Raw genomic sequence first — 24,704 nt, 5'->3', positions numbered from 1 at the left:
ACTTTTAAATTTTCTATGGAGAGTGGAGGACAGGGACAAAGCCTTGTTCCCTCATGCTTCCACGGTGCTGTGTGACCCAGGCAAGCAGGCAATTGTGTGCCTAGAAATATTATCTTAAACCTTTTCAGAGGCAGATGGCAGTGATTCTGGGTCTTCTGTGTATAGTATATAGTCCTGGACTCTTCTCCAGTTCCACTGTCTTAGTTGTATTAAAAGTCTTAAGGGATACTAATTAGGTCAGCTTGTTAAAGTAGAAATTAAAAATTAGCACCTTTTATTTAAAGATGGGTAGTCTGAGAAACACGGGCCATACTGTCATGCCCAAGGTGATAAGAGTATGTCAGTGACAGAGTTTGGAATGGAACCCAGCACTCCTGGCTCTTCTGCCAATACTGTAACCTTAGCTGTCTCCCTTAAATTTAAATCATGCTAGTCTCACATTCTTAAATTCAAGGAGTAGAACCTTACCCTTTATCCCAAGAATGTAGCTGACAGCAGGTGATGTGCACAAAATGGGTGAAAAGGAGTGTGAAGGTGGGGGTTTATAACTCCCTGAACAGTGGGACTTAGTAAAAATATTATTCTATTAGTTATACAAATGTAGTCATATTTTAAGTATGATCTGTAGAACTAGTAGACTAAAAACATTTTATTTTTAAGAGAAAGCTTAGATTCTGCACAAATTGATGTCTCTTGCCTGGGGAAGTTTCCTATCTGCCCCAGGCGAGTGGGTGAGGGGATTTTTCAAACCCTGTTTATAAGCCTTTAGGAAAATTGGATTTGCAACATAGAGTAATCAAAGTGGTTTTGATGTTTGTGATCAGGAGATCACCTCAGATCTGAGTGACATGAGAAATACAATAGGGTCACATTTAATGGGGTTCAGTTCGTAAATTCTGTGTAAGTAAAACAAGTTTTGCTTCAGGATCAGAAGTCCATGCCTTTCTTCCTACTTTTTCCTCATCAGCTAAGGTAATGGAAACACACAAAAAAATGCCTCCTCTGTCTTCTGTAGCTTCATATAAAAATATTTCTTTTTAGGAAGTCTTTCTTCCTTGGAATGTTTGAAGAACTCCCTGTTCAGTTTTCCCATGCTCAAGAATGATTAGCATGGTTCATTTACACTTTGCCAACAGTAACTCTGTGATTTGAGAATTGTCATTGATTATCTTCACCTTGACATGTGGAAGATCCTGAGATGGAGCTCCTTTTGTCCTAATTGCTTTGACTGTGTATATCAGCACAAACAGTTTGATGGAGAAACTCTACCCTACAGGCTTTTTAGCTCATAACTGCCCTTTGTGGAGACTTGCACCATCTTCACAACTATCCGTTTGGTAATGAACACGGCAAGGATATGGATATAGGAGAAATAAACAGATGATGTTTGTCAGTCTTTACAGTCCTCATAAATAAGTAGCAAGTTCAGGAAAGAAGAGGCATTTAGAAAAGGTTTTTTGAACCTTCCTCCTCTTTTCAGAGGGGTTGCTGCCTGTTGGGAGAACACAGCATACAGCCTGCCCTGGAGGATGCAGCCATCTCTCTTAGATGTTCGTACTGGTGCATGCCAGGATCTTTTGCTTCGTGCAGCTCATGCACCTTCATGACAGTGTTTGCATGGGACATACTTATCTTCTCTCAGCAGTACCAAAAGCAGAACATACTGGAAGGGTTTGTCAGTGATGGTGGAAAACCCCAAATCCCAGTAAACTCTTGAGAATCTGCTGAAATTTTCCCTGCTAATGAAATAATTTGCATATATTTGATAAATGGTTGCTAATTTATCTCTGAAAAGTTACAAAAGGTGTCGCCTACCAGATGAGAAAGTGTCACCTACCCTTAATCTTTGCCTGAGAGCCTTTTGCACAGGGTATTATCAGCCAATGGTACCTGACTACCAGTGTGTTTGGCTGGATGGGATGTGTACCACAGCAGCCTCCATATTCTAGTCTCTCCAGAGAGGCTGTGGTGTCAAAACAGCTGAGATTGACTTGAGCCTTTGCCTGAGTTTGTGTTGACAGCTGTCTTCAGTGGATCCAGCTATAAATTGGTGCCCGGTCAGGCAGGCTGGGAGTCAACTTCTTCTGTCTGATGCAGGTAACGAAGGGAGGCACTTCAGTGGCAATAGTGTGGAGGCATGGTTTTGCCAGGGTCACTGACATTTTGCAGCTGACTCTCAGAGCAGGCTTGCCATTTCACACCCTCTGAAAGCTCTGCAGCATGTGGAAGTAGTCAGGAACATTCAGCACTGTTTTAATCAAGGGTTGGTTAGAAAAGGCAAGGAACTCTGCCATTTGCTGTCTGTAAGCGGACCATGCTCAGCCACGCTTGTCTATACCTGTTGCACCAAGACTGACAGGAAGCAAGAAAGTTAGGAAAGTGGCCACATGCCAATGTGTCCATTTTAAAGAGCTGATATGGAGTCCTCTCACAGTTACTACATGTAAAACACAGTTGTGTTTACAGTTGTAAGGCAATGGAGGCATCATATAAATGAACACTATGAGAGCTGAATGTTCAGTGAAGGGAGAACTCCCCAGTTACAGACTGTTACCAGGATAGAAATATTTCTAGTCAGTGTATTTTTACCTGTTTACTCCAAAGGAGACACTCCATCACCCACCCCAATTTAGTGTAAATCTTTGGCTTTGTTGTATTTCGTCTGCCCCTTGCCTTTTTATTGTGAAGAGCTCTGACACCTCATAGAAACCACACAATGGTAGTTTTGAGTAGTCCCACCTGCAGAACGGCCACCAGCACCTGGTTAGCTCACACAGTCTAAAGCCTACTAATTTCCCCCCCTTTGCTAAAAATGCCATGACTTACACAAAGGTGAAATTTAGCTTTTGGACTAATGAGAAGTGAAGGCTGAGGGCTACCCCTGGTATTTTTTTCGATTCCGGTAAGTCACTAAGGATCATTTTTAGTGGGCATGTGGCCCCACATAGCTGTAGAAACACCACGGCATGTTCTCTTTACGCTGGTGGGAAGGATTGTTGTGTGGGATACAAAACATTGACTCTGCTCTCACCGTCCTCTGCAAACGCCCGTCATCACAGTCACTAATCATCACTGCAGGCAGCACTGTGTACAGGGCGAGGCCAGCAACCTGGTGTTTAGGTGTTTGGCATGGACAGAGCACTCTCACTCTCCTAAATCACTCCTTTCCATCTCAGAAATGGCAAGGAGCTGTGCCATTCACCGTTCCTGCTTGTTTTTTAATAATCAGATACAGTATTTACCTGTGAGATCAATGCTACTCATGTAGCACACCGGTGACATACAGAAGGACCTTTTCTAAGCAGTGCTGTGGGAATTGAGGCCTCTGCAGCAGGGCTGGAAGCCACTTCTTACCTAGCAACTGTTTCTAAGTAGGACAGCCGCTGACTGCCCTCATGGCAGAGTGGATGAATCCTGCAGCACCCTCAGGAAGGGAACCTGGTGCCAGGCACCAGCCGGCCTTGGAGGACAATGGGAGGAAGCAGAGGAACAAGCAGCAGGGAGCGGGAAGGGTTTTAAAGCCACAGGACGTGGACGGGAAAGCTGCGTCAGAAGGTATACAGGGACTTTTCTGGGCTGTTTAGAGGAGAAATGCAAATAAAGAGAGAAAAATCCAGGATTGCCAGAAAGGGAGTTTTGAAATCCTGAGGCTTGCAAAAGGTTCCATGTATGCCCATGGGACTGAGAACGTGGAGCATGAGTGGCGTGAGGTTATAAACTGCCCTCCCCTCTCATGCTGGTTACAAGAAACTCCATCTCATCCAGAGAGCCAAAAACTGCATTCACGGTTCTTACCCATGGTAGATGGAATGATGTGTGATTGGCATTAAATTCCTCACATGCTGTTTTGCAAATGTACTTGGTTGTGATTGGGTGGCTCTGCTAAGTTATGATGTTTCAGGTCATAGTCATCATTCCCTACTGAAGGCTAATGCTCTGCATTTCTGTTTGGTGCTAATTTTAAGTGGAAAAACTGCTTTTAATGCCCCATTAAGCTTTGTACATTCTGAAACATTCCAGGTAAAAGAACACTTCAGAAGTCGTAGGTGCTGAGGGGCATCCAGTTTCCTGAGCTTAGGAGAACAAAAAGTCTCTCCAGTTCATGGATTGTGTTGGACTTTGTAAGGGCTGTGGTACATTTCACTTTTCCTTTCATTTCTCCTGCAGATGAAGGACTGAACCATGAATGCAAACTCTGCAATCAGACATTCGACTCTCCTGCCAAACTTCAGTGCCACCTGATAGAGCACAGCTTTGAAGGCATGGGGGGCACCTTCAAATGTCCGGTGTGCTTTACAGGTAGGAGACCATCACTGCTTGTCCCAGTCATGCCCTTAGCTTGACCTTGCTGAACTGCACTGAGAAATGTATCATGTGCTAGCATTAGATCTGTTTTAGGAGGGAACATTGCATTTCACTCATTAGTAATATTGATTAGAAATCGTTTAGAAAGCTGAGCTCTTTGGAAGATCAGGCATTCGTCTGTAAGAACTGCATTTCAAGCTCTTCTGTCGGAAGTTTGAGGGTTTTTATAATTACAGAAATGGTAGTCTGTTACCTTCGACAGTATCATGTTCATCACTTCAATGTTCCAAACTTGCCAAGGTTAAAACTGTCCATAAATTTGTGCTTTAAAGCTACAGATGTTTCAACTAAACCAAAAAAAAATCAGAGCAGAACTTGGCCTTAGTTCCCAGGCTTAGCCTGTAAAGCAGCATTCTCCTCTGATCGGGTAAGAAAGCCCACATGCGAGTGTTTGTTGGCTTGTGGTGAGAAGGAACACCCTTGTAATGTGCTTTAGAAAGCAAACCATGCTGTCTTGCCACAAGTCAAGTTCTGCTCCCCCCTGACACAGGTCCAAGTGTGGAATAATCCTCTTGAAGTCAGTGGTGTTATTCAGTAGTAAAACCCAAGTGAGAAAATAACTTGACCCAGTAGGCCTAAGCACTGCAGTGTTTGGGCCATAATGAAGAACAGAAAAATGCTGTTGTTAGAAATGAAAACACATTAAAAGGATGCCTACTGAGTTGTTGTGAGTTTTTCTAAGGACTTCTTAGTAGAACATTTCATAAAATGATAACTTAAAGCGTAAGTGTTAATATGAAACTTGCATGCCCAATTTTGCTTTAAAAGATGAAAATCAAAGTTAATCACAAACATGACAAAACACACTTTGGGTATTCTCACATCAATGGCATGCTAATTCTGGAAGCCATTCAAGGTTTCTGTTCTCCATTAATGGGAGTGAAGGATTTTCATTGATAAGCAAATAGACCCTTTAATACCTTCCTTTTACTTCTCTTTGTTTGGCAGCTCCCCTCCCAATAAAACCTTAAGCAAGTGCTATAGAGGAAAATTAAATTTGAATTTTTCATCTTTCAGATACAGTGGCTGGTGATGATTATTACCTCACTGTGTTCTGGTTTCACACATTTCTGTGGGTTATAAAATTAAAAAAATACAGAGTTCATCTTCACTGCACAGCTTTTCATAATAATGTCTGAGCATGGACAGTACCACCATGAACAGTTTATCTGTGAGGTGTCTGTTCAGTAATTCTTTCTGTTAAGAATCATTTTGAGGTTTTAGTTTTATTACCGATTCTACTAATTTTTTTCCTTTTCTTTGTTTACACTTTATGATGTGATTTTTTTTTTTAATGTAATGATGGCTCTTCAATTTCCAAGTTTGGGGTGCTGTAAACGTAACATAAAAACTTGCATATGTAAAGAGTACCCACTGAGGCTTCTGCATGTGGGCAAGATCCCTGATAAAACTAATCCTTTAATTTTTGAGCCAATAGCCTTGTAAAATGTGTTAAAGAATATGGAGATGAGTCGATTCCAATCTTTGTGAAATACTCTTTGCTTTTTGCTGATGGGGTAAATAGACAGTGAGCGTTAATCGTAAACAATGATGCTTTATTAGCAATATGACATTAAATTATTTCAGCACATCTTGCTAGAATATTAACAAGAAGTAAAAATCGCCAATATAAGTTTTATATGGAAAATGGAATCTGATCTTTTTTTTTCCAGGGTAATGAGAAATGTGATTAAAATGTATGACTCAGAAGAACAATATTCTGTTGTTTTTTGTTGCCTTGCAATTAGAATAATTTTAATGATTAGGAGTGGAGTCAAAGTCAAATGCCAGCATCTTTAATAAATCCTTTCCCTGCCTATACAGATTAATATTGTAGATGCAAACTTTTTTAGGTCACAGTGCACCAGGCATCCATCAGAAGTCAGTGCTGCCAACCCAAACACTGCCTCTGGCATATACAATTTAATTATTAATAGTATGTCTCCTAGGTAAACTGTTACACAGTCTTAGGGCCTTGTTTTGTAGTCATTAAAATTGAACATGTTTATATTATTGAAACCCTTGCATTCAGTGTGTAGGCAGAGTTGATCTTAAAGTATCCAAAGAGAATTTACCTTCAGTTCTGTTGCACATTTATAGACATTGCCCCAGTGTAGCTGTGGGATATAATTTTTAACATTAACACATTTAAATACAGAGCTGTTTGTTAGCTTTAACTTTAGGCACACAGAGTAAACAGGACTCTGGCATCTGTGCTTTCCAAACCTGTTGGTTACTAGGAAATAAGTTTTGTGTGTTTTCAATCAAAGTGCAGTAAGCATGAAAAAATAACTCTGAACAGGAAATGGCATTTTTAGATTCTTCATGTTTGAAATCTTCATTGGTTGTCCTACTAGGGTCTGTTTTTTACCTTAGTTGATTTTTTTTTCTTAAAGAAGGGATCTGTTTCAATTCATTTCAGAAGAAGGATCATACTTCGTAGATAAATAACATGCAGTACCCATTAGCAACAGTGTAAGGTGAAATCAGAGTGCACTAGTCTAATTTTATGTCTTGGAATTGCTGAGTGTTAATGGGAGATTGTTTATAAAAAATTCTTCACTTGTAATGCAAAACAATGAAAATATTGTTGTTTGTCTAATATTCCAGTGTTTGTCCAAGCAAATAAGTTGCAGCAGCATATTTTCTCAGCCCATGGACAAGAGGACAAGATCTATGACTGCACACAGTGTCCACAGAAGTTCTTCTTCCAAACAGAGCTGCAGGTACACTTATTACCTGGGGGTTATAATAGCATTATGTTTTTGATAGCTGAGTTCAAAGCTTTACTTACTATGACCTCCTCAATACTTGCTTATCATCAGGATGGGAATGAGGGAGGGACAGAAGAAATTGCAGGTGATTCAACCCATGCTGCTTCAAAAAGGTGCTGGCATAAAGCCATCGGGTACAGACCTGAATTTCGGGAGCCATGTTTGGATTCTTGTGATGTAGGTTGTTGCAGCTCAAGATATTCTCTAGGAGAGAGAAATGGACATCCTATTTTTCTGTTCGATATCCATAAAACATTTAGTAAAGCTGTGAAATGCAAAATAAATGTATTCTTTTCTCTTTAAATGTGAAAAGCTAAACTGAAGTAGGAGTGTAGTGATGGAGGGAGGGGGGAAGTAGACAGAATTTATCTTTTAATTTGCTGGGGGAAAACTAGGGTTGAATGAATAGTACACTGTCTTCTTGTGGGCTGTTGTCAGACTTGTAATGGTACTGTTTATTAACAGTCAACAAAAGGACAGAGAGAAAGAAAGAAATGTTGAACAAGATCTGAAAACAATTTGGATGAAGGGATTATTTACTATGTATTAACATTCTGCACTGTGCGTCTTGCAGTGAGAAGGAGTAGTGTGTTATTCCTGATGTATTGTTACACTTTGAGACAACTGCAGTTTATATTGAAGTATTAGGAACGGTTAACAGAGGAAAAATTTTCAAGGTCCTTGATGGTCTATACAGATGAGCAAGGAGAAATATTTCCATAGTAAGGCGTTTCCTATACAGTCTGCCATGAGATCTTGTTGGAGTCAAAAGATTTTTCAACAATTACAGTTTTTCAGTAGTTTTTTTCTAGCATGAGCCCCCATCTCTTAACTCCTTTGACTGAGGTGTCCGCAATTAATTTTGCATTGGACCAGATCTGGATTTAATCTCATCAACAGAGGCAAAAGACTAGTGAGATATGCGTACATATATGCCCACTTAGTATTTAATTTACTGAAAATTTTATGTGCTCTGAACATGATATTAATGTTTGGCATGGCAAAATGAAATACTTCATTGGAGAAAAAAGAAATCTGAGCATTCAAACCATGCATGAATTCATTGTGTGTGATTGGTATTTATGTCAATAGCACTGCATTTTCTCTTTCCTAATTTCTTTCTGCATTAAAACAATATGCAGTAAGGCCTTTCTGATAGCCTTCCCTGCCTCTTTCTGAGTGGACCCCTGGGTCAAGGGAACTCGGCAATACATGCAGTACCCCTGTAACACTCCAAGGTGCCTGGCAGTACGTCTCTCGTGTTTTTAATAGATCAAAAGCTGTTTCATTTACAATCCATACCAGGTATTGCAAGTTCTGACACAAAGTGGAAGAGAAAGACAAGGAAAAGAAAATAAAAAGTTGGACATTTAGGGAAAAAGACACTGATGCATAATGATGGACAGAAATAGGCAAGATTGAGTTCTGAAGTCAGAAAAGAGTCTGGATTGTGTAGGAATCTATTGGATTTATGGGGAAAAATAAAGGAGAAACTGAGCAGTACGAGGAAAGGTCAGAAACTACTTTTTTGTGTGTTTCTTTCACAACATGTTTGGGGTTTTGTGGTTTTTTAATAATTTTCTTTAATTCTTTTTTGTCAAAATACTTTTTGAGCTTTTCTGCAAAGTATTTCCAATAAGGTGAAACTGCTTTTTCAGAAAAAAAAATAAATTTGACTCACTGATATTCATTTTGATTAATCAAAATGAGGAAGTACGAAAAAGTAGAAATAGCAGCAGTTCTGGAAAAAGAGAGATTGTTAGGGAAGAAAGACCGAAAGGAAAAAAAGAAAAAAAATCAGGAAGAGAGAAGGTGCAGCTTTGCCAAAGACAATGATGAAAAGAAAGAAACAGGAACACAAGATAGAAATTACATTAACAGTAGAATTCAGATTGGATTGTAAAAAGCAGAACAGGTAACTGAAATATGAAGATGCAAAACAGGGAATGTAGTTGTAGTCCCTACAAGACTATCCCCCCTTTAATATGCTTTCATTTCAAAATCTGTGGAGTCGCATGCAGTTGCCTTCAGCTTTTTTATTGTAATAAAAAACCTACATGTTTTTCCACTCAAAATTTATTCCTGCCCAAGACCAGGGCAAGATTTTGCTTTCTCCATCTAAGCCTAGTTCATTGAAACATCAGCATAACTGAAGCACCTGGTTTTCTAGTGAAGGACACAAAAGAATGTTGCTACAGGGAAACAAATTCTGCTCTACATAAACTAAATGACAATCAGTGTGTTGATAGTTCCATGCTGCAGAAGGCTCTTACTAGACCACATCTTCATACTCTTAGAGACAACCTCTTTCTGGCTTATCTACACTTGCAAAAAATGACAAGGTGTTCATTTTCTTATTCACTTAATTCATTATGTTTATTATTTTAATTAACTCGGGTAGCCCCACCCGAGGTGAGAACACATTATGTTTAAGAAAGTGCAGTACCATCATGCCATTTGCATTTATTTGTTGGGATCACTGGTTTGCTGTGCTTACCTCCAGTTACTTACCCAGGCTGGTGAAAGGGCAGCAGAGCACTTAGGCAGAGCAGTAGGTACTGACATTTGGAGTCTGCTTCTGCTGAAAATACATTGATCTATAGCCCACTCTCATTTAAAACCTATTTTAGGAGGCATGGCTTTGTTCAGTTTATCTACCAGCTGAAGCAGTGGAATCTTTGGCAACTAGCCTCCAGGTTATGCTTCTCTATCCTTTCACATTGTCATGGTTTGTGTTGGGGCTTGCAGCGTAACAGTATATTTATTCCCTCTTTCAAGAACTTCCCTATTTTTAATTTAAATATGCATCTACAGTGCTTCTCCTATGCGTGGGAGATGCTAATCATTTCAGGTTAGAAGCCAGCACTCCATGGTTGTAGGGCAGGCAGAGTGAGAACATGGACAAGGTAGAGCAGGGCAGAACACAATAGCAAGAAGCCGTATCCACATGTATGGTACAGCTGATAATTAAAGGGAATGAATTCAAGAATACAGAAAATAAATGCATTATAATGGTGCTTAACTTCGTGTTTGGCCCAATACAATTCTTTGCTTAGCATTTTCTGACTCCTGTTCAGAAAGAATAGGCTATAGGAATATAGGCTTGTACCAATCTTTAAAATTTAGATATCAGATAATAAAACTGCAAGGTAAATGCAATTTTCTCCCAGAAGTTGAAAATCTTCTAACTGAACACCTGGACCATGCAGTTCTCTGTACAGGGTGGATATAACTAAAACAGTCTTGTCCATCCATCATCCATAATACAGAATTTTTAATTGATAAAGAAGTTAAGGAATCTTATCCCTAAGTTATATTAGTATTGAATTTTCATTAAGCAATAAAGGAATTTGTGCCTATTAAAACTTCTTTTTCTTGTCCACATGCTATTTCCAGCACCTGGGTTTTTTGCCTTAGTCTTTGGACTTAGGCCTACATGTTTGAACTGATGTTTGTGCCTCCTTTGTCTCTGATGAGGAGTAGCCATTCCTTTCCTATTTCTGGTCCTAGTGTTACTTCCATAGAATCACAGAATGGTTTGGGTTGGAAGGGATATGAAAGATCATTTCCAACCCCCTGCCATGGGCAGGGACATCTTCCACAAGACCAGGTTGCTCAGAGCCCAGTCCAATCTGGCCTTGAACACTTCCAGGGACACAACATACTGTGGTGTTTGTGGGGAGGAACAAGATGCTCTTGTGGGGTGTTACCCAGAGTGAAGGAATTAATTTTAGGTTTTTTGCAGATGTTGCTGGATCAGACAGGTACCAGTGTCTGGTAGAATTGCTGAATAGTTGTACAGGTTTTTTCAGTGTTTTATCAATGATAATAGTTTTGCATATGATGCTAGCCAAGACTACATGATCTGTCAGCACCATTTTGCCCAGTACAAGAATTATCTCTCTTTTTGGTGAATTAGAACATTTACTTAACATTTCGTGACTAATAATTAGTTGCCCCTGGGGTAGTTAAGTGTCCTTACTTTACAGACATGAAAACTAGGGCAAGAAATAATTGGATCAGCAGTTGCTTCCCATCCTGTTCAAAAGGGACCTGGCCTCAGTGATTCACGCCCTTGCTGCTTCCCATCTGGACTCCATCAGCACAGAATACCTGGGCATGAAGCCATCAGCCTGTAGGACTTTCCAGCTAATACAGAGAGCTGCAGCACTGGCCCTCAGTAGCAAAGTAGACCAGGAGCGTACTCACCAGCTCTCTTGCTGTCTACACTGCCTTCTTACATGTTTGTCCAGTTGTGCTCCATGATGCAATCCTTAATATTCTTAGAGGACTGGTTCAAGCACATCTCAGAGATGACTTGAGAAGTTCTTCCCATTTGGTAACAGTGTGGTAGTTGACAGCCCTACTTTGTGAGCATTTTTATCAAAGAGCATTTTTATCAAAGAGCTGAAGCTTGTTTGCTCAGGAGCTAGAATTTTCTCACAACCTGGCCTGGGAGTGTGGAACAGACTTCCACAGCAGTTAAGTATTACCATGAATGTCCTCAACTTACACTTTTTAGAGCAGGGTGCACCCAGATGTGCCAAAGGCTCCCTTCCCTCATGTAAATATGTACCTGCATGTAGATTTCTAAACCTTCCCCAAAATCCCAATCCACAAAAACAGAGCTCTACCAAAACAAAATACACAGTTCCTTCCCCAGGGAAAGGATGAAAGAAAGAATGAAGCACTCATAGCAGATGTTACTCATGTCACTTAAAACAGCAGGAGAACATTCTTAGCTCCCAGTACAAGCCGCTGAAACAAAGCAGGGCAGAGGCAGTATAGAATAGTCTTGGGAAGTTTTATGTAGCTTTATGTGAGTCCTTCTCTGGATTTCCAGTTTTAACATCTTCATGTTCCAAGTTTAGCACTGCTGAAACTAATCTTCAAGTTTCTTCCTCATGTCTGTAAGGGTTAAACTTTCCAAAGATCTCAACATTGTAAAATGCTCCCAAAAATCTCAGCACTTTAAAACGGCCTTTAAAATACCCTTGACCTGAGCTGGAGCAGAACTAAGAAAGCTCTAGGCTATTTCAAGAACTAAAGACTTGACTGAGACCTTTAGTGGAGACAGTGGTAGAACTGGGATTCAGACACTATATTCTCTCATCTGGGGGTCAGCTAGAGAAAACTGCTAATTAACCTGGGCTGGGGTTGTCTCCTTGTGGCAGAGGCCTTCTGGGGCCAGCTGGGAAAGAGATTGGTGTGGGAATAGCATCAGCCTTAGCAGCAGGGGCACTACTACCTCCATCTAGGATTGTTTTGTCAAGGCCCCCACAATAGTTCAGTCTGTGTATCATGTAGGTCCCAAGACTTCCATGACAGCAAGGGAGACCATGAATAATTTATACTCTTTACACAAAAACAGGGACAAAACTTTCAAACCTGCAGGATGTTTTCTTCACAAAGAAATGGCCTCAAAACATTTTTTAAAGTGAAACTGGAGATTAATTCTGGCATTTCTAGGTCCCCAAACTCTTAGGGTGAGGAGTGGAACATAGATGCTGGCTTTCTAGGCCCCAAAGGCCAGGAGCCAGCAGGGAATAACTTTGTCAGCTCTTCTTAAAAAGAAGCCTACCTGGAATCCAATTAACAGTCAAAGCTTTAGGCCAACATTTTCAGATTCAGTGGCCTATTTCTGAGAGGGTGCTGAGCACCTCCAGCTGCAGTTAAGGCCAGGCACGATGCTGGTGCTGAGTACCTCAGGAAATCAGGTCAAAAATGCTTGGAGTCAGGAACCTTCACAAAAGCATAGGTGCTGAGCAGCCATAGCACCGTTTAAGGTTTCAGCAAAACACTTTTGATGCCTAAATACTGACACCAAATGCATTAATGTTGGCCTTAGTCCTTAGCAGACAGTCGGGTAGCTTTTCTCAGAACAAATGCCTAGGAATCAGGAGGGCTGGATTCAGTTCTAAGGTCAGGTACTAACTTGCTCCACATAACCATGCATGTTCTCTGTGTCATGAGTGAGAATGATGATAATAATATGTGTTCCAGAGATACTAGGATTGTAATTTATGCTTGTGTTTTGAGGGAACTATATAGAGCTGGATGCTAACTGCATGCAAGTTTGAGTGTTTTTTTTTCCCCAAACCCTTACTGTGTGTTCTGTTTCAGACAGATACATGTGCACTAGTATGTGCACTGAGTATTTTTCCATGTCTTTCAAGATTTAAAAAATTCAGGCTTGTGTTCCTGAGATTTGAGACTTTTTCCCCTAGAAGGGAGAATTATTTTCCTTGCAAATTTTCTCAAAAAGGCAATCAAGAGAAACAGGGTGGAGGCACTCATGCATTAGCTCTTTAAGGACATACCTTCAAAGTGTTTCCCCTGCAAGTCTTTTACTTCAATGTCAAACAAAGTTTAAACACAAAAAAAATACTTTGAATTCCCTTCCAGTGCCCCGTCCCTCCTGGGGATTTAGGGGTGTTACGGCCACATTAGGTTTTCATGCCATAATTCTTTTCTAAATAAGAAATTTCCAGGTTTGGAACTTGTGAGTTCACCCGCCTTTGATTGGCCTATTCAAATGTAAACACTCCCTGTGGGTACTTCATTAGTTCATAAATATTTATAGCACATTGCAAAGCCCACCAAGCCCAAAGTGCCAGAGTTTTTCAGGGACCATTTTGATTTCACTAAATAGTGCTTGTCAAAGATGAGCTTAGTATTAATGCATTTTACTTATCTCCACCTAATTCATCTACTTGTAACTCTGCAGTTAGCCTGTGAAATTTTCTGCACTTTGTCCTGTAAATAAGCAGGAAACAATGTGTTCACAACACCCCTGATACATTTCCTGAGAAAACATTCCTTAAATTTCTGGAGCAATTGAATCAAAATTATGGGTTTGTTTTTTCAGATGCTTGAGTGATATTATTGATGAAAATATAGAATTAATTGACTTAGTGTAGCAGTTAAGTGATGAATATTGCCTTTAAATACACCGTTTTGATCTTGAAAAGAAATTCAGACTTAAGGAACAGTAAAATGGTAAAGTACCGAAAACTAAATATATTGTCCAAACTAAGTACTGAGCTATACACCCATGACATGCCCATGCAAAAATAAGCAAAAATATATATTCCTTCTCTTTTAAGGGGGATAGAGTCATACCGAAAAAATGTATATACTTGAATATATGTCCCTATTTTGCTTACTTCTTCCTGTTTATGCTCTTGTGTGGGAGGATTCTTTTTGTAAAATATAAGTATCTATTAAAAAAAAAAACAATCATACTTTGAATCTGTTCTCCATATTGACTTGTATGGTCCACATTAAATAGATTTTGCAGAATCAGGTAATATAGTACAGTTTGTAATCTTTATGACTGCAAAGACTGTGTCATGCAAAAATATTAAATAAAGTTTGTTGTCTCCAGTCTGAAAGCAGCATGAAACCATGGCAATCAGAAGATAAGTGCCACTAATCTTTTGTCTTTTTAAGTGTTGACTCTGAAACATATCAGTGATGTTACATGTCAACATTAAAATTATAATTTCTGATTTCTTTAGCAAATGGAACAGCGAGGTGTGTGAGGTTTCAGCCTAAAGAAACAAATCAAAAGTTGCTGCAGAAAGAAAAAGGCACAGAAAGGCAGAAGAAGAAGAGAACAAAAGGCAAAGGAGTAGAAGAAAAGTAGAAAGGAGATTATAGGTCAAAGAAAGAAACAAGATAGAAATAACAGTACTTGGGAAGGCAAACATTTTTTCTTCTGAGTGATACTGATAATAATGATAAGGCACTTGTAAAAATAAATCATGGTAATAATAAGGGGAATTTCTGTTATTACATGAAGGCCAATTTCTATCCTCAGTCCTTATGGAAACCTCAGTGAACATGAGAGAGTCCTGTCGTAGATTCAGGGCAGGGAAAGCAGCAAATGTATTCCCTGACCCACAGATAATCATTAGAAATGGAATTCTGCCCTTTGCAGAAAATGAGGTTTTATCATCTGTGCCCTGAACGTTTCAGCCTACACCTTGCCATTAGTCAGATCAGTTGGCACATACACCTGGACTAAGCAGAAGAAATAAGCACTCTGTTTGCCTATGAATAATTTCCCTGGTACCTCAGTTCAGTTCTCCTAATTGTCCACCCATTAATTTCTTGCTAATGTAGTTGATATCGATGACTGATTTTCTGTGCTAAACAGGAAGCACCACTTCTTCATTCTAGGATGCATTCCTTCCTACAACTGCCCTGCTGTTAGCTACCAGTAGCTGCCATTATATTATCTTTCATCTGGCCCAGAGCTGACAACAGATGGCCATCTCCGGGACTGCCATCAGTGTGACTTTATGAAGCATCCAGCTATGGTGTATTGAGAAGCTTCATGGCCAGTTCTGCAAATCTGCTTCCCTTCCCCCTACCCCACTGCTGGCCCCCCTCACTCCATCCCTGTGACTAAACTCCTCATTCCTTGCTCCACTTTCCAGTGGTCCTGTCATTTCCCAACAAGTGATGGCACACCATTATCACTGTAAGTTTAAGGCTCGAGGTCTGCCCCTTCTTCCCTCCACAGTACTGGAGCAATGTTACCATGGCTCGCATATACCCCAGCGTCCTCACCCCTCCGTGTTTTCGGTGCACTAAAAGCATAGGTAGAGGGGCTTGGTAGCAGCAAACCTGCCACCTCTGAAGATCTGTGGTTCAAACCCTACTTTGTTGCACCACAGAGCATCTCCTCAAGCTCCAGAGATTTTTTTTTTTATGTTCCGAAGACATGCTGCCAAACCAACATTGAGTATATTAAGTGTGAAGGAAGCTAAAATATCGATTAGGGACCTAAAGTGGAGAAAAGTTTAAAATTCACAAGCATACTGATTCCATTGACATGTTAGATCATTTGGAAAAGCTCTTTCAACTGTATGGCTGCCGTGCATTTTGGAGAAAGATATATTGTCTGCTCTTGACAGAGTTTTCTAAAGCAAGGTACCTCCAGAGCCAAACCCATATTTTATGAGAAATTCACATTTGTGTCCTTTATTGTGATATTTGCAGCAGGTCTACAGCCAGTGAGAGTCTCTGCCCTCAAGCTATAAAGGAGTAAGGCTCCATTGTTGAAGAGAGAGCAACCGTCTGTGTGAAAGGCTGAGATGTGGTAGGCAAGATGAATAGTGCTTAAAAGCAGTGCTTGCCGTGCTGTCATTTAGAACAGAAACACTGAGGATTTAAACGAAAGTGAATGGTAAATGAATCCTTTAAAATTGGTCAAATTTTCAGCTGCCTAAAGTAACAAGTTTTCTCCATTGATAGGTTCATTGAGTAGGAGGAAAGTTGGGAGGGGATGAATTCCCCTAAGGAGGAGGTGCAGATAGTTTGGGAAAACAAGGTGTGGTCAGTGATTCATAAAGAGACAGTCCAGTAAACAGCAATCTTGGCTCAAGAGTGGTAGCTTTTCTACTCTTTTTTTTTTTTTCCTTTTTTCTTTTTTTTCTTTTTTTTCTTTTTGCTGGGGCAGGGGAAGAGCATCATTGGGCCACTCCATTACAAACATTAGACAAAAAGACTCAGATGCAGATGGCTACACATCTCGAACTGTTCGTTACAAAACCCAAACCAGGAGGAACAGCTTTTAGGTTTAGCTTTTCTCCATGTTATTGTGGTTGGTTTCCCCATGCTTTTATCAAACAGATGAAAAAAGAGTGGTTTTTTGCAGGCTCTTGTGGTTTTTTTTTTCACTGAGATTCCTTTGTGTTCAAAGCTGAAATTGAGTGTCCTCCACCCTGTTAACAAAGGAAGAGAGAAAGAGATGACTCAGTTCTCATGAACCAATACTGCTGAGTTACACACATATCTACGTGCAGCTTTAGTTGTTTATCTGTGTTGTTATAGTCTCATTTTGCAGCAGGTTTGCTAGACACATGCATGGATCATGGGTGTGTAAATTTGCTCAGGGATACTCTTGTGTCAGTGAATACTCTGCTTCACACCCATACTTCCTGTGTGTAAATATGAGCTATGTAAGATAAAGAACCTGGGATATTGTTAAATATTAGTGGTGCATTTTGCTTTGCTTTGCATTTGTAAAGGTGAAAGGTGATTGTGCAGGAAAATGGAACAGTATATTTGCTGTGAGACAGGCACTAAGAACTCACTCCCATGCTCAGTTATAATTCATGACTGTACTGGTGGGAAGCCCTTATCCCTCTGTGGAGTTAATGCATCTCTACTGTAGCCTGCTGAGAGCACCCTGTGTCCCCTCCCACCATCTGTGCATTCACTTTCGTGCTTTCTCTCTCCCTCTTTACTGCGAGATCTCTTGGTGTTAAAACTGTCAGACTACTACTGCCTGGTAAAGGTGGCTTTATGATGTGTATTAATGTTGAATTGTCATTTAAGGGTGAGGAGGTAGGTAAAGGATATGTTACCATTTGTTTTAAGCTCTTGTTAGAAAATGCTGGGAAGCAAATAGAAAGGTAGATTTGTTGCTTCAAACAGCAACCAGCTTTGAACAGTATAGAGAAATTACCACAATTTAGGGTAAGAGCTATTGATGGCAAATACATCTTTCTTCCCAATCTGGGCATTTTTTGCTGTTTCTTGGTACAGTGGATCTCTGTTTCTCCATGTCAGGATCTGAACCAAAAGCATTGAAAATTGAATAATATTTATTTACCCATCGGCTGAATTTTATTTTCTCCTAGTTGATCTCCTCTTTTAGCTGAAAAGCTCTCTTGCAGGCTGCAACTTAATTGCTTCTTTGCTAACTTAGACTTGAAATTCATGTGACCAAGTACAATCTTAACTAAACAGGTAGTGTGCGAAGATTTGTTATTATCATTATTGCTGTAAGGCACTGTCAGAAGACTGGTGAGACTGTCTAGTTTTGAAAGAACTGAATTCAGTTCACAGAGATTTAGATGATGCTTTATCAACCTGGCACTTTACCGCAATATTAAACTCAGAATATGGTTAAAAGACCATGTACTTGACTGTCACAGCAGTATTAATTTTCAGTGTTTCACTGGATGTAATCTCATGTAGTCTATTGTTTGTATTCCTTTAAAACTTATAAATCAAATCCAGACCTGGAAAATACTAGTGTATGAACTTAACAGATGTGCTGCCATAAGGGACCTGCTAGGTTATAAACTGCAGAAATTATCTTTTTCTATTTCAGATTCCTAGCTTATTCCAGGGAGATTTAGGAACCACAGAAGTAAGGTGGAAGGTCATGCATTAGGACAGTAGCACCCACCCAGCACTTGACGTTGGGTGTAATTGTCAGGAAATCCACCTCTAATCATTTTATTATTCGGTCATATCATCTTCCAAAGCTCCTGAGCAAAAGTAGGGCAAGAATGACTTCAGTAGCTCTGTGTCCAGGTTTTCTTAGGTGAAAGATCACTTTGAGATGACACAGCTGAGTAGTCAGGCTGAAATCCTAGTTGGTATTTTATTAATTTTGCACCAAGATAAATCTTGAAATTCTGACAAACTCCATGACAGGTGAAATTCCTTCTTGCAGAATCTGCTCAGCAAGAGGCTGCTCATTTCGTTCTGTTCGGAGGCAGGCAACAGGAGGGCAGCTTTATAATCAGCCCTCAAAGGAGCCCCGGCCGCCCCAGAGCCTTGGACTGATTGAATAACTCCTGGGCCTCTTCCCCTAGGCCTCCATCAGCAGGGGTCCTGTGGAAAGCAATCTCCCGCAGACTGGCACTGAAGTGAGCTTTAAACTACTATTTTCTGCTCTCCAGAGGAGCCTGGAGTACTAAAAGATAGATGGACTGCAGATATTTTATGAGAAACTGTCAGAAGAAGAGCAGAGTAAATGTTTTTTTTCCTCCTTCGAGTCACACGCTGCATCACTGTAGAATTTTTCCCAGAATCTTTTACACTGAAAGTTTGCAATTAATTGGTTGCTAACCTTAATTTTCGCCCTCCCTCTTATTTTCTTTTTTTCCCCTTCCCTCTTCTTCTTCTCTTTCTTTTTTTTTTCCTTAAATATTCACTCAGAGGCCCTTTGCTTAACCACAGTTGCAGAAAATCAGTACCATTTGCACTGAAATATTTATAATGACAGAATGAAAAATTGGATTCATTTTCTGGCCTGTAGCCGAACAGTCTGCAACTTTGCACAGCATTGTTTAGCATCTCTCATTCCTTCCTTTCATTGGGGTCGTTTTCAGACACGCATGCACACGCTGCCCATGCTTCAGAGGAATGTTTAGCAAAACACAGAGCCATTTTTAATCTCAGCCTTGAGAAAACAACTTGTCTCTAACCTTGCCACCATTTGTGGGGGGATGCAAAGGGGGAGGTCCCCGAGAAGAGTGTAGAATTCCTTTTACAGGAGAGATTATAGAGGATGACATGCAGTAATGTGTCCTCTACAGCAAAGTGTACGGCTGGAATTCAGCAAGTTGTTTCGATGTGTTGCAGGGGAGGCAGGGTGGACTTAGTACTGGATTGGAGGATCTCTCTAGTAAACCCTGTTCTGCCACCAGTTCCCTCAGTGGCCTTGGGAAACTCATTTCCCACGAAGGAAGAGGTTGTCAAAAGCTCCCTTTTGTGCCTGAACAGAGACTGTGCCTATAAAAATGCCCTGTGCTTCTTTGCACCTCCAGAAAACAGAAGATGCTGGAACTGTACATATTTACTTCCCTTGAAGCAATGGTGTGAAGGTGAAGTGGTTGATGTTTGCAAAGAGCTTTGAAAATGAAAGTGCAGATCCTCAGGCTCCAATTTGCATCCCCTGCCAGTATAAAAGGTACCTTAGTCAGACAGCCAAGGATTCCCTCAGTACGCAGCAAATCCTGTTTATTTTGCAAGCTGGTTCTGTATCACTCCCTTTTGGTCCTCACAGGCATGTCTCAGACTCTGATGAATTCCAGGGATTTTTAATTGGTATAACAATCCCATGGGGCTATTATGAGCTGGCATAAATTCGGGCAGTCTTAGGAATGCTTTAACATGCACTGAGGACTATGGTAGCCCACGATTTGAATATTTAGGCCACATGGATTTACAATAACATACAGTGATTGTATAGGAATTAATCTGAAAATGTACACAATCTAGCAGAGAATTGTAAATCTCTGCAGATGTTGGACCCTTGTGCAGAACTTAATAGAGAAATATATCTGTGAAAAGAGGTATTTCAAAAACCCTTAGAAATTATTCTCTGGTGAGTTTGCAGATTGTCTTGACAATTGCATTTGTTTCTGGAAAAGCAAGCCCTGTGGCCAAAATCTTAATTCCTAATGCCTAAAAAGAGGCACCTTGAGACCATGCTGGGTCCCCCAAGAAATTGGTTTGGGTGCAGGGGTCAGATTCTGCTAGGTGTTGAGAATCTCCTGGAAATGCAGGTGACAGAAATTGCCTATCAAGGTCCAAAAATGTCATCTTGATAACTTCAGCCATATCAAATTTATGAGATAGCTCTATTGCTGACAGCAGATTTCTGCATACACTTCTAAATTTTGATCTCTCCACATCACTCATTTGAGCACAAACTTTTTATTTATTTGCTTTCTTTTGTTAGAGCTTCAAAATGCTGGCTCCCTCTCAATGCTCTTAGGAGCACAGTCTGAGCAGGTGTGCCTAGAAGCAGTAGGAAGGGACAGACATCTGCTGTAGGCATCAGTAAGCTCAGTTAACACTGCTTAGCATTCCGTGGTTTGTGAGCAACACATACTTTTTATCATTCAAAAGTTTCTTACAAACTTGCAGATTTGTCTTTTAACCATGTTCCCCAAGATACTTTGACAGGTCAGCCTGAAGTGATGAGTGTTCTGACACAAACTGCATTGTGTCTTAGAATTTTGCCTGCAGTAGTTTTAATGTAGTATTGCTTTGATTTGAAAAGGAACTTTGTACAAAGGGGGGTGGTTTAGGATATAACCAAAAAAAAAAATCCAATATTGTGCTGCATGTATTACGAGATTTTCTGCTTAGCCCTTCTTATTGCTTTTTGGTTTTCTTTTTTTTCCCATGTATTTAAATGGGGAACAGTACACTTTTTGTAATTTTTAATAATTGCTTAGAAGAAAAACTAATAGAGATGAAAAAGAATGTGAGCTTTAATTGCAAATATTAAATACATTTTTCAACTGACATTTTGCAAGCAGATTGCCCTGACTATTTAATGACATTTTTAGGGAAGTCATAGCCCCAGAGCAGGCTCTTTCAAATCCAGAAGTATTTCATTGGTTGAGCTGACCAGGACACAAATATACAGGTGTATAAAATGCCTTAAGATGTAGAAAAGATTTGTGGTGACAATGGACTACAGACCACAGTGAGGTGACAGTACAGATATAATGGGATGGTGCAGAATTGTTACTGAGCATCAGGGACCATAAGAGCAGCCCCCAAAGAAAGGTTACATCTCACTGTTGAAAACAGTACCTTTCTGGGAAAGCTGTTTTCTCTGTGGACCTGAACTGTTGCGTGGGGTTTATTTTTCTGTTTGGAGTGCCAGTCTGTTTACTAAAGTTATTAGTTTATAAATTTTGCCATGCTAAAGTAACTGTGAGAGCTTTAAATTAGAATAAGTGCCACTTCTGTGTGGCAGGTTCCTTTGAGGGCTGATTAGAAAGCAGGCCTCCTGTTGCCTGTCCCTTTATGCATGGCACTATTGCTGTGGGTACTTGTTTATAGCTTACCTTTGAATTTATATAAGTGTGCACTGTGGTATTATGAATTGCCCTCCAATAGAAAAGATTCTGCCTTTTTTTTTTCTGGGTTCAAGCTAATACTTTATTTTAAAGAGTTCTTTTAATTAGGTGAGTTTTATTGTAATGAATTAAAATTAACTTGGAGTAGCAAATTATATAAGACTGTGAGGGTTATAGATTAGCCTCACCATAGCTACAGCACATCTTTTTGTAAAGGAATTAAAGTTCTCTGTTTCAGACACCTTGGCACTAAACATAGAGAGCAAATGAGTGTAAGTGTTGTCTCCAGTTATTTTCCCCATAAATGTGATTCTTTTCTCTCAATTTGAAGATTACCACACTAAAAGCAGTCCTAATGGGCAACGAGGGGTGAAAGCAGTAGCTTCAGGAGGCTGGATCCCCTCACAGGAGGTAGCCAAGGAGACAGGAGTACCACAGCATCACAAGCCAAAGCCAGAAGTGAGGGGTGGGGGCATTTCTTCTACTGTCAGTACAGGGTCAAGGCAGGATCTAATGACATGTCTCACTTGCAACGTGTCACTGGCCAGCTGTCTGATAGGAAATGGAATGACCAACCTCAAAGAATGACATTTGGTAGGAGAATACTTCTACACTCACAGGAAGGAAGGGAAAAAGCATAAAAGAGTGCTTCTTTGTGGTGTACTTCTTGTTTGAAGGAGGAGTATTAGATTGTAGGAGTTGGACTCCACTGTCTTCCCCCTTTTATAAGTTCTGTAAACAGGAGAAAGTGACAGTAAAATTCTTCCCGTTAAACTGTGGTCACATTTCACACTTCTTTTACATGAATGCAAATGATGGGGGGAAAAAAAAAACAACAAAACAAAACAAATAGAAGACAATAGAGAATCCGGACTTCTGAATTTTACAACCAACAACCACAATTACAAACATGAAATTTTATTGTCCTACTATGACATGTCAGTAAATGCTTCAGATTTATTGATTTACAGTGTGTGTCCTCACAAAATTTAGATAAGGGCTACTTTGCCCTTCCTTATAAAGGGCAAAGTAGCATTCTGGTCAGTCTAGAAATCACCTTTAAAACATGGAGTTTCTTGGACTGAAAAGGGGGGAACTCACATGAGGTTGCTCTAAGAACAAAATGTTTCAACATAGGGTTCTTAACTGTCTTAACTAATCACCAGCTATGAAGGGATAAAATAGTCCTTATTTTCTTTTCCAACAAGTACATTTGTAAATCACACACACACACCCCAAGCCTGCCACATAAGCACTGTCCCAGTTCCTGTTATTCCTTGTTTAAAGAGCTGTAGGAAAAAGGACTGTAAGATGTCCAAGATGGGCTGGCTCAGTAACCAGTTGTGAAGGATGTCAGAGAGCAAAGTCCATGGGGACCTCTGCTTATCAGCTCAGAAATCCTTGGCTGTTATTATCAAATCTGCTCAATCTGGCTTTCCTTGCAGACTGTCTTGAAGGAAAAAGATGCACCAATGTGCAACAGAGTTTGGAGCATTTAGAAGAGGAGGAGAGCTAGCAGAACACCATAGCTTTTCCTTTTCTTTCCTACACATTCTAAAATTGATATACCATGGATGAGGGGACATATTTTCACTTGCATTCCTGATTTCAGTATCCAAAATATGCTTCAGTCCACTCCTGCATTCTCTGAACTGGGTGTATGTATGCTTAGTGGCTGGATAACTTCCAAATATGATTTCCACATACGAAAGGCAGGTTTGCTGATTTAAAAACAGGGCTGTTTAAGGGTTTGCTTTTAGCTGAATGAAAATAGTGTTAGTCGCTGTGATTTAATCTCAGGCTGATCCATAACCTCCCGTGTGCTGAGTGCTGTTGTACAAGGCCCCACGCACCAGCTGGCAATGTGCGGGGAATCCAGATTCCAGGCTGTCCCCATGTCACCTGCAAAGCACAATACCCAGTGTTATGTCAGGATGTAGGGAGGTGAACTCAGCGATCGATACAAGTGTGGGATGTGTCTGTCTATATAATAGGAGAGCAGACGAGTTACAGCACTTTTCTTTCAGGCTGTATCAGGAAACTTGTAATTTCACTTGTAATTTTGTTCAAAGGGATTCTTGTGCATGCACCTGTGGAAAACTGGAAAAGTATCATTGTTTTAAAGGTTGCCCTTTGCATATAAATCACAGCTCTGTGTGCTTCCCCGTTTTAATTGGGTGACCTTTTGAATCCTATGGACAGGAGCTTAAATTCTGGATCTGCCACTTGGTTGAAGATTTGAAATCAATTCATGATCTAGCAGTTAGTCTGCTTTAAAGCAAAAAACCAGAATGGAAATTTGAGAAGAAATTTCACTTGGAAGGTTCTTTTCAGAAGTCATAGAAAACTTCATTGCAGACCAAATAGATGTATATAACATCCAGATTCATTTGTCAGTTTAATCCCTGAAAGGCATCAGGATTCAGTGAGTATGAGAGAAAGAGGAAGAGCAAGAAACATGTAATGTTTCCAACAGGACATTTCTGTGCAATTATCAGTTTAAGCTTCTATTATTTGTCACTAATTACTGCACTGAGCTGTTAAATATTTAGTAGTAGTTTGTTTAATTGGGTTTGACCTATAAATGAATCTGTGGACAGTGCAGCTCCAATTCCAGCAGCCAGTTCCTTACTTCCAGCTAGGCAAATTTTTATTCACATAAGATGAACACATATTGTCAGACAAAGGATTTTGTTTTTGTTGTTTAGGTTTGTTACCTCTCTCCCCCCCACTGACTTCTTTAAGGTATCTAAAATCAGAGCACAAAGTAGGAGTGCTGACTGTGAACATAAAATGGAGGTTGGTCAAACTTAAACTTGTTTACAGATGTCATAGTTTAGAAAGCACCAGCATAAATTAAACATAAAAAAGAAATAAAGCAGAGCAACTACTAGCCCATGAACACATCTGTCTTGTAAAACGTTGCCTTAATCCC

The 24,704-nt window shown here is 40.0% G+C and overlaps 1 protein-coding gene across 7 annotated transcripts in view; it reads left to right on the top strand.

Annotated features, from left to right (window-relative positions):
• Positions 1-24,704, top strand: part of ZNF521 (zinc finger protein 521) — a 230,400-nt gene that overhangs the window by 196,365 nt on the left and 9,331 nt on the right. For all 7 annotated transcript variants that reach the window (XM_027638869.1, XM_027638872.1, XM_027638868.1 and 4 more), the window contains 2 exons: positions 4,168-4,299; positions 6,976-7,091. In XM_027638869.1, the coding sequence (XP_027494670.1) occupies positions 4,168-4,299; positions 6,976-7,091 (248 nt within the window). The remainder of the gene's footprint in view (positions 1-4,167; positions 4,300-6,975; positions 7,092-24,704) is intronic.

The sequence above is a fragment of the Corapipo altera genome, unplaced genomic scaffold (assembly GCF_003945725.1).
Source record: "Corapipo altera isolate COAL_440 unplaced genomic scaffold, ASM394572v1 49, whole genome shotgun sequence".
NCBI classification, from domain to species: domain Eukaryota; kingdom Metazoa; phylum Chordata; class Aves; order Passeriformes; family Pipridae; genus Corapipo; species Corapipo altera.
This window is presented reverse-complemented; position numbering and strand designations above follow the sequence as displayed.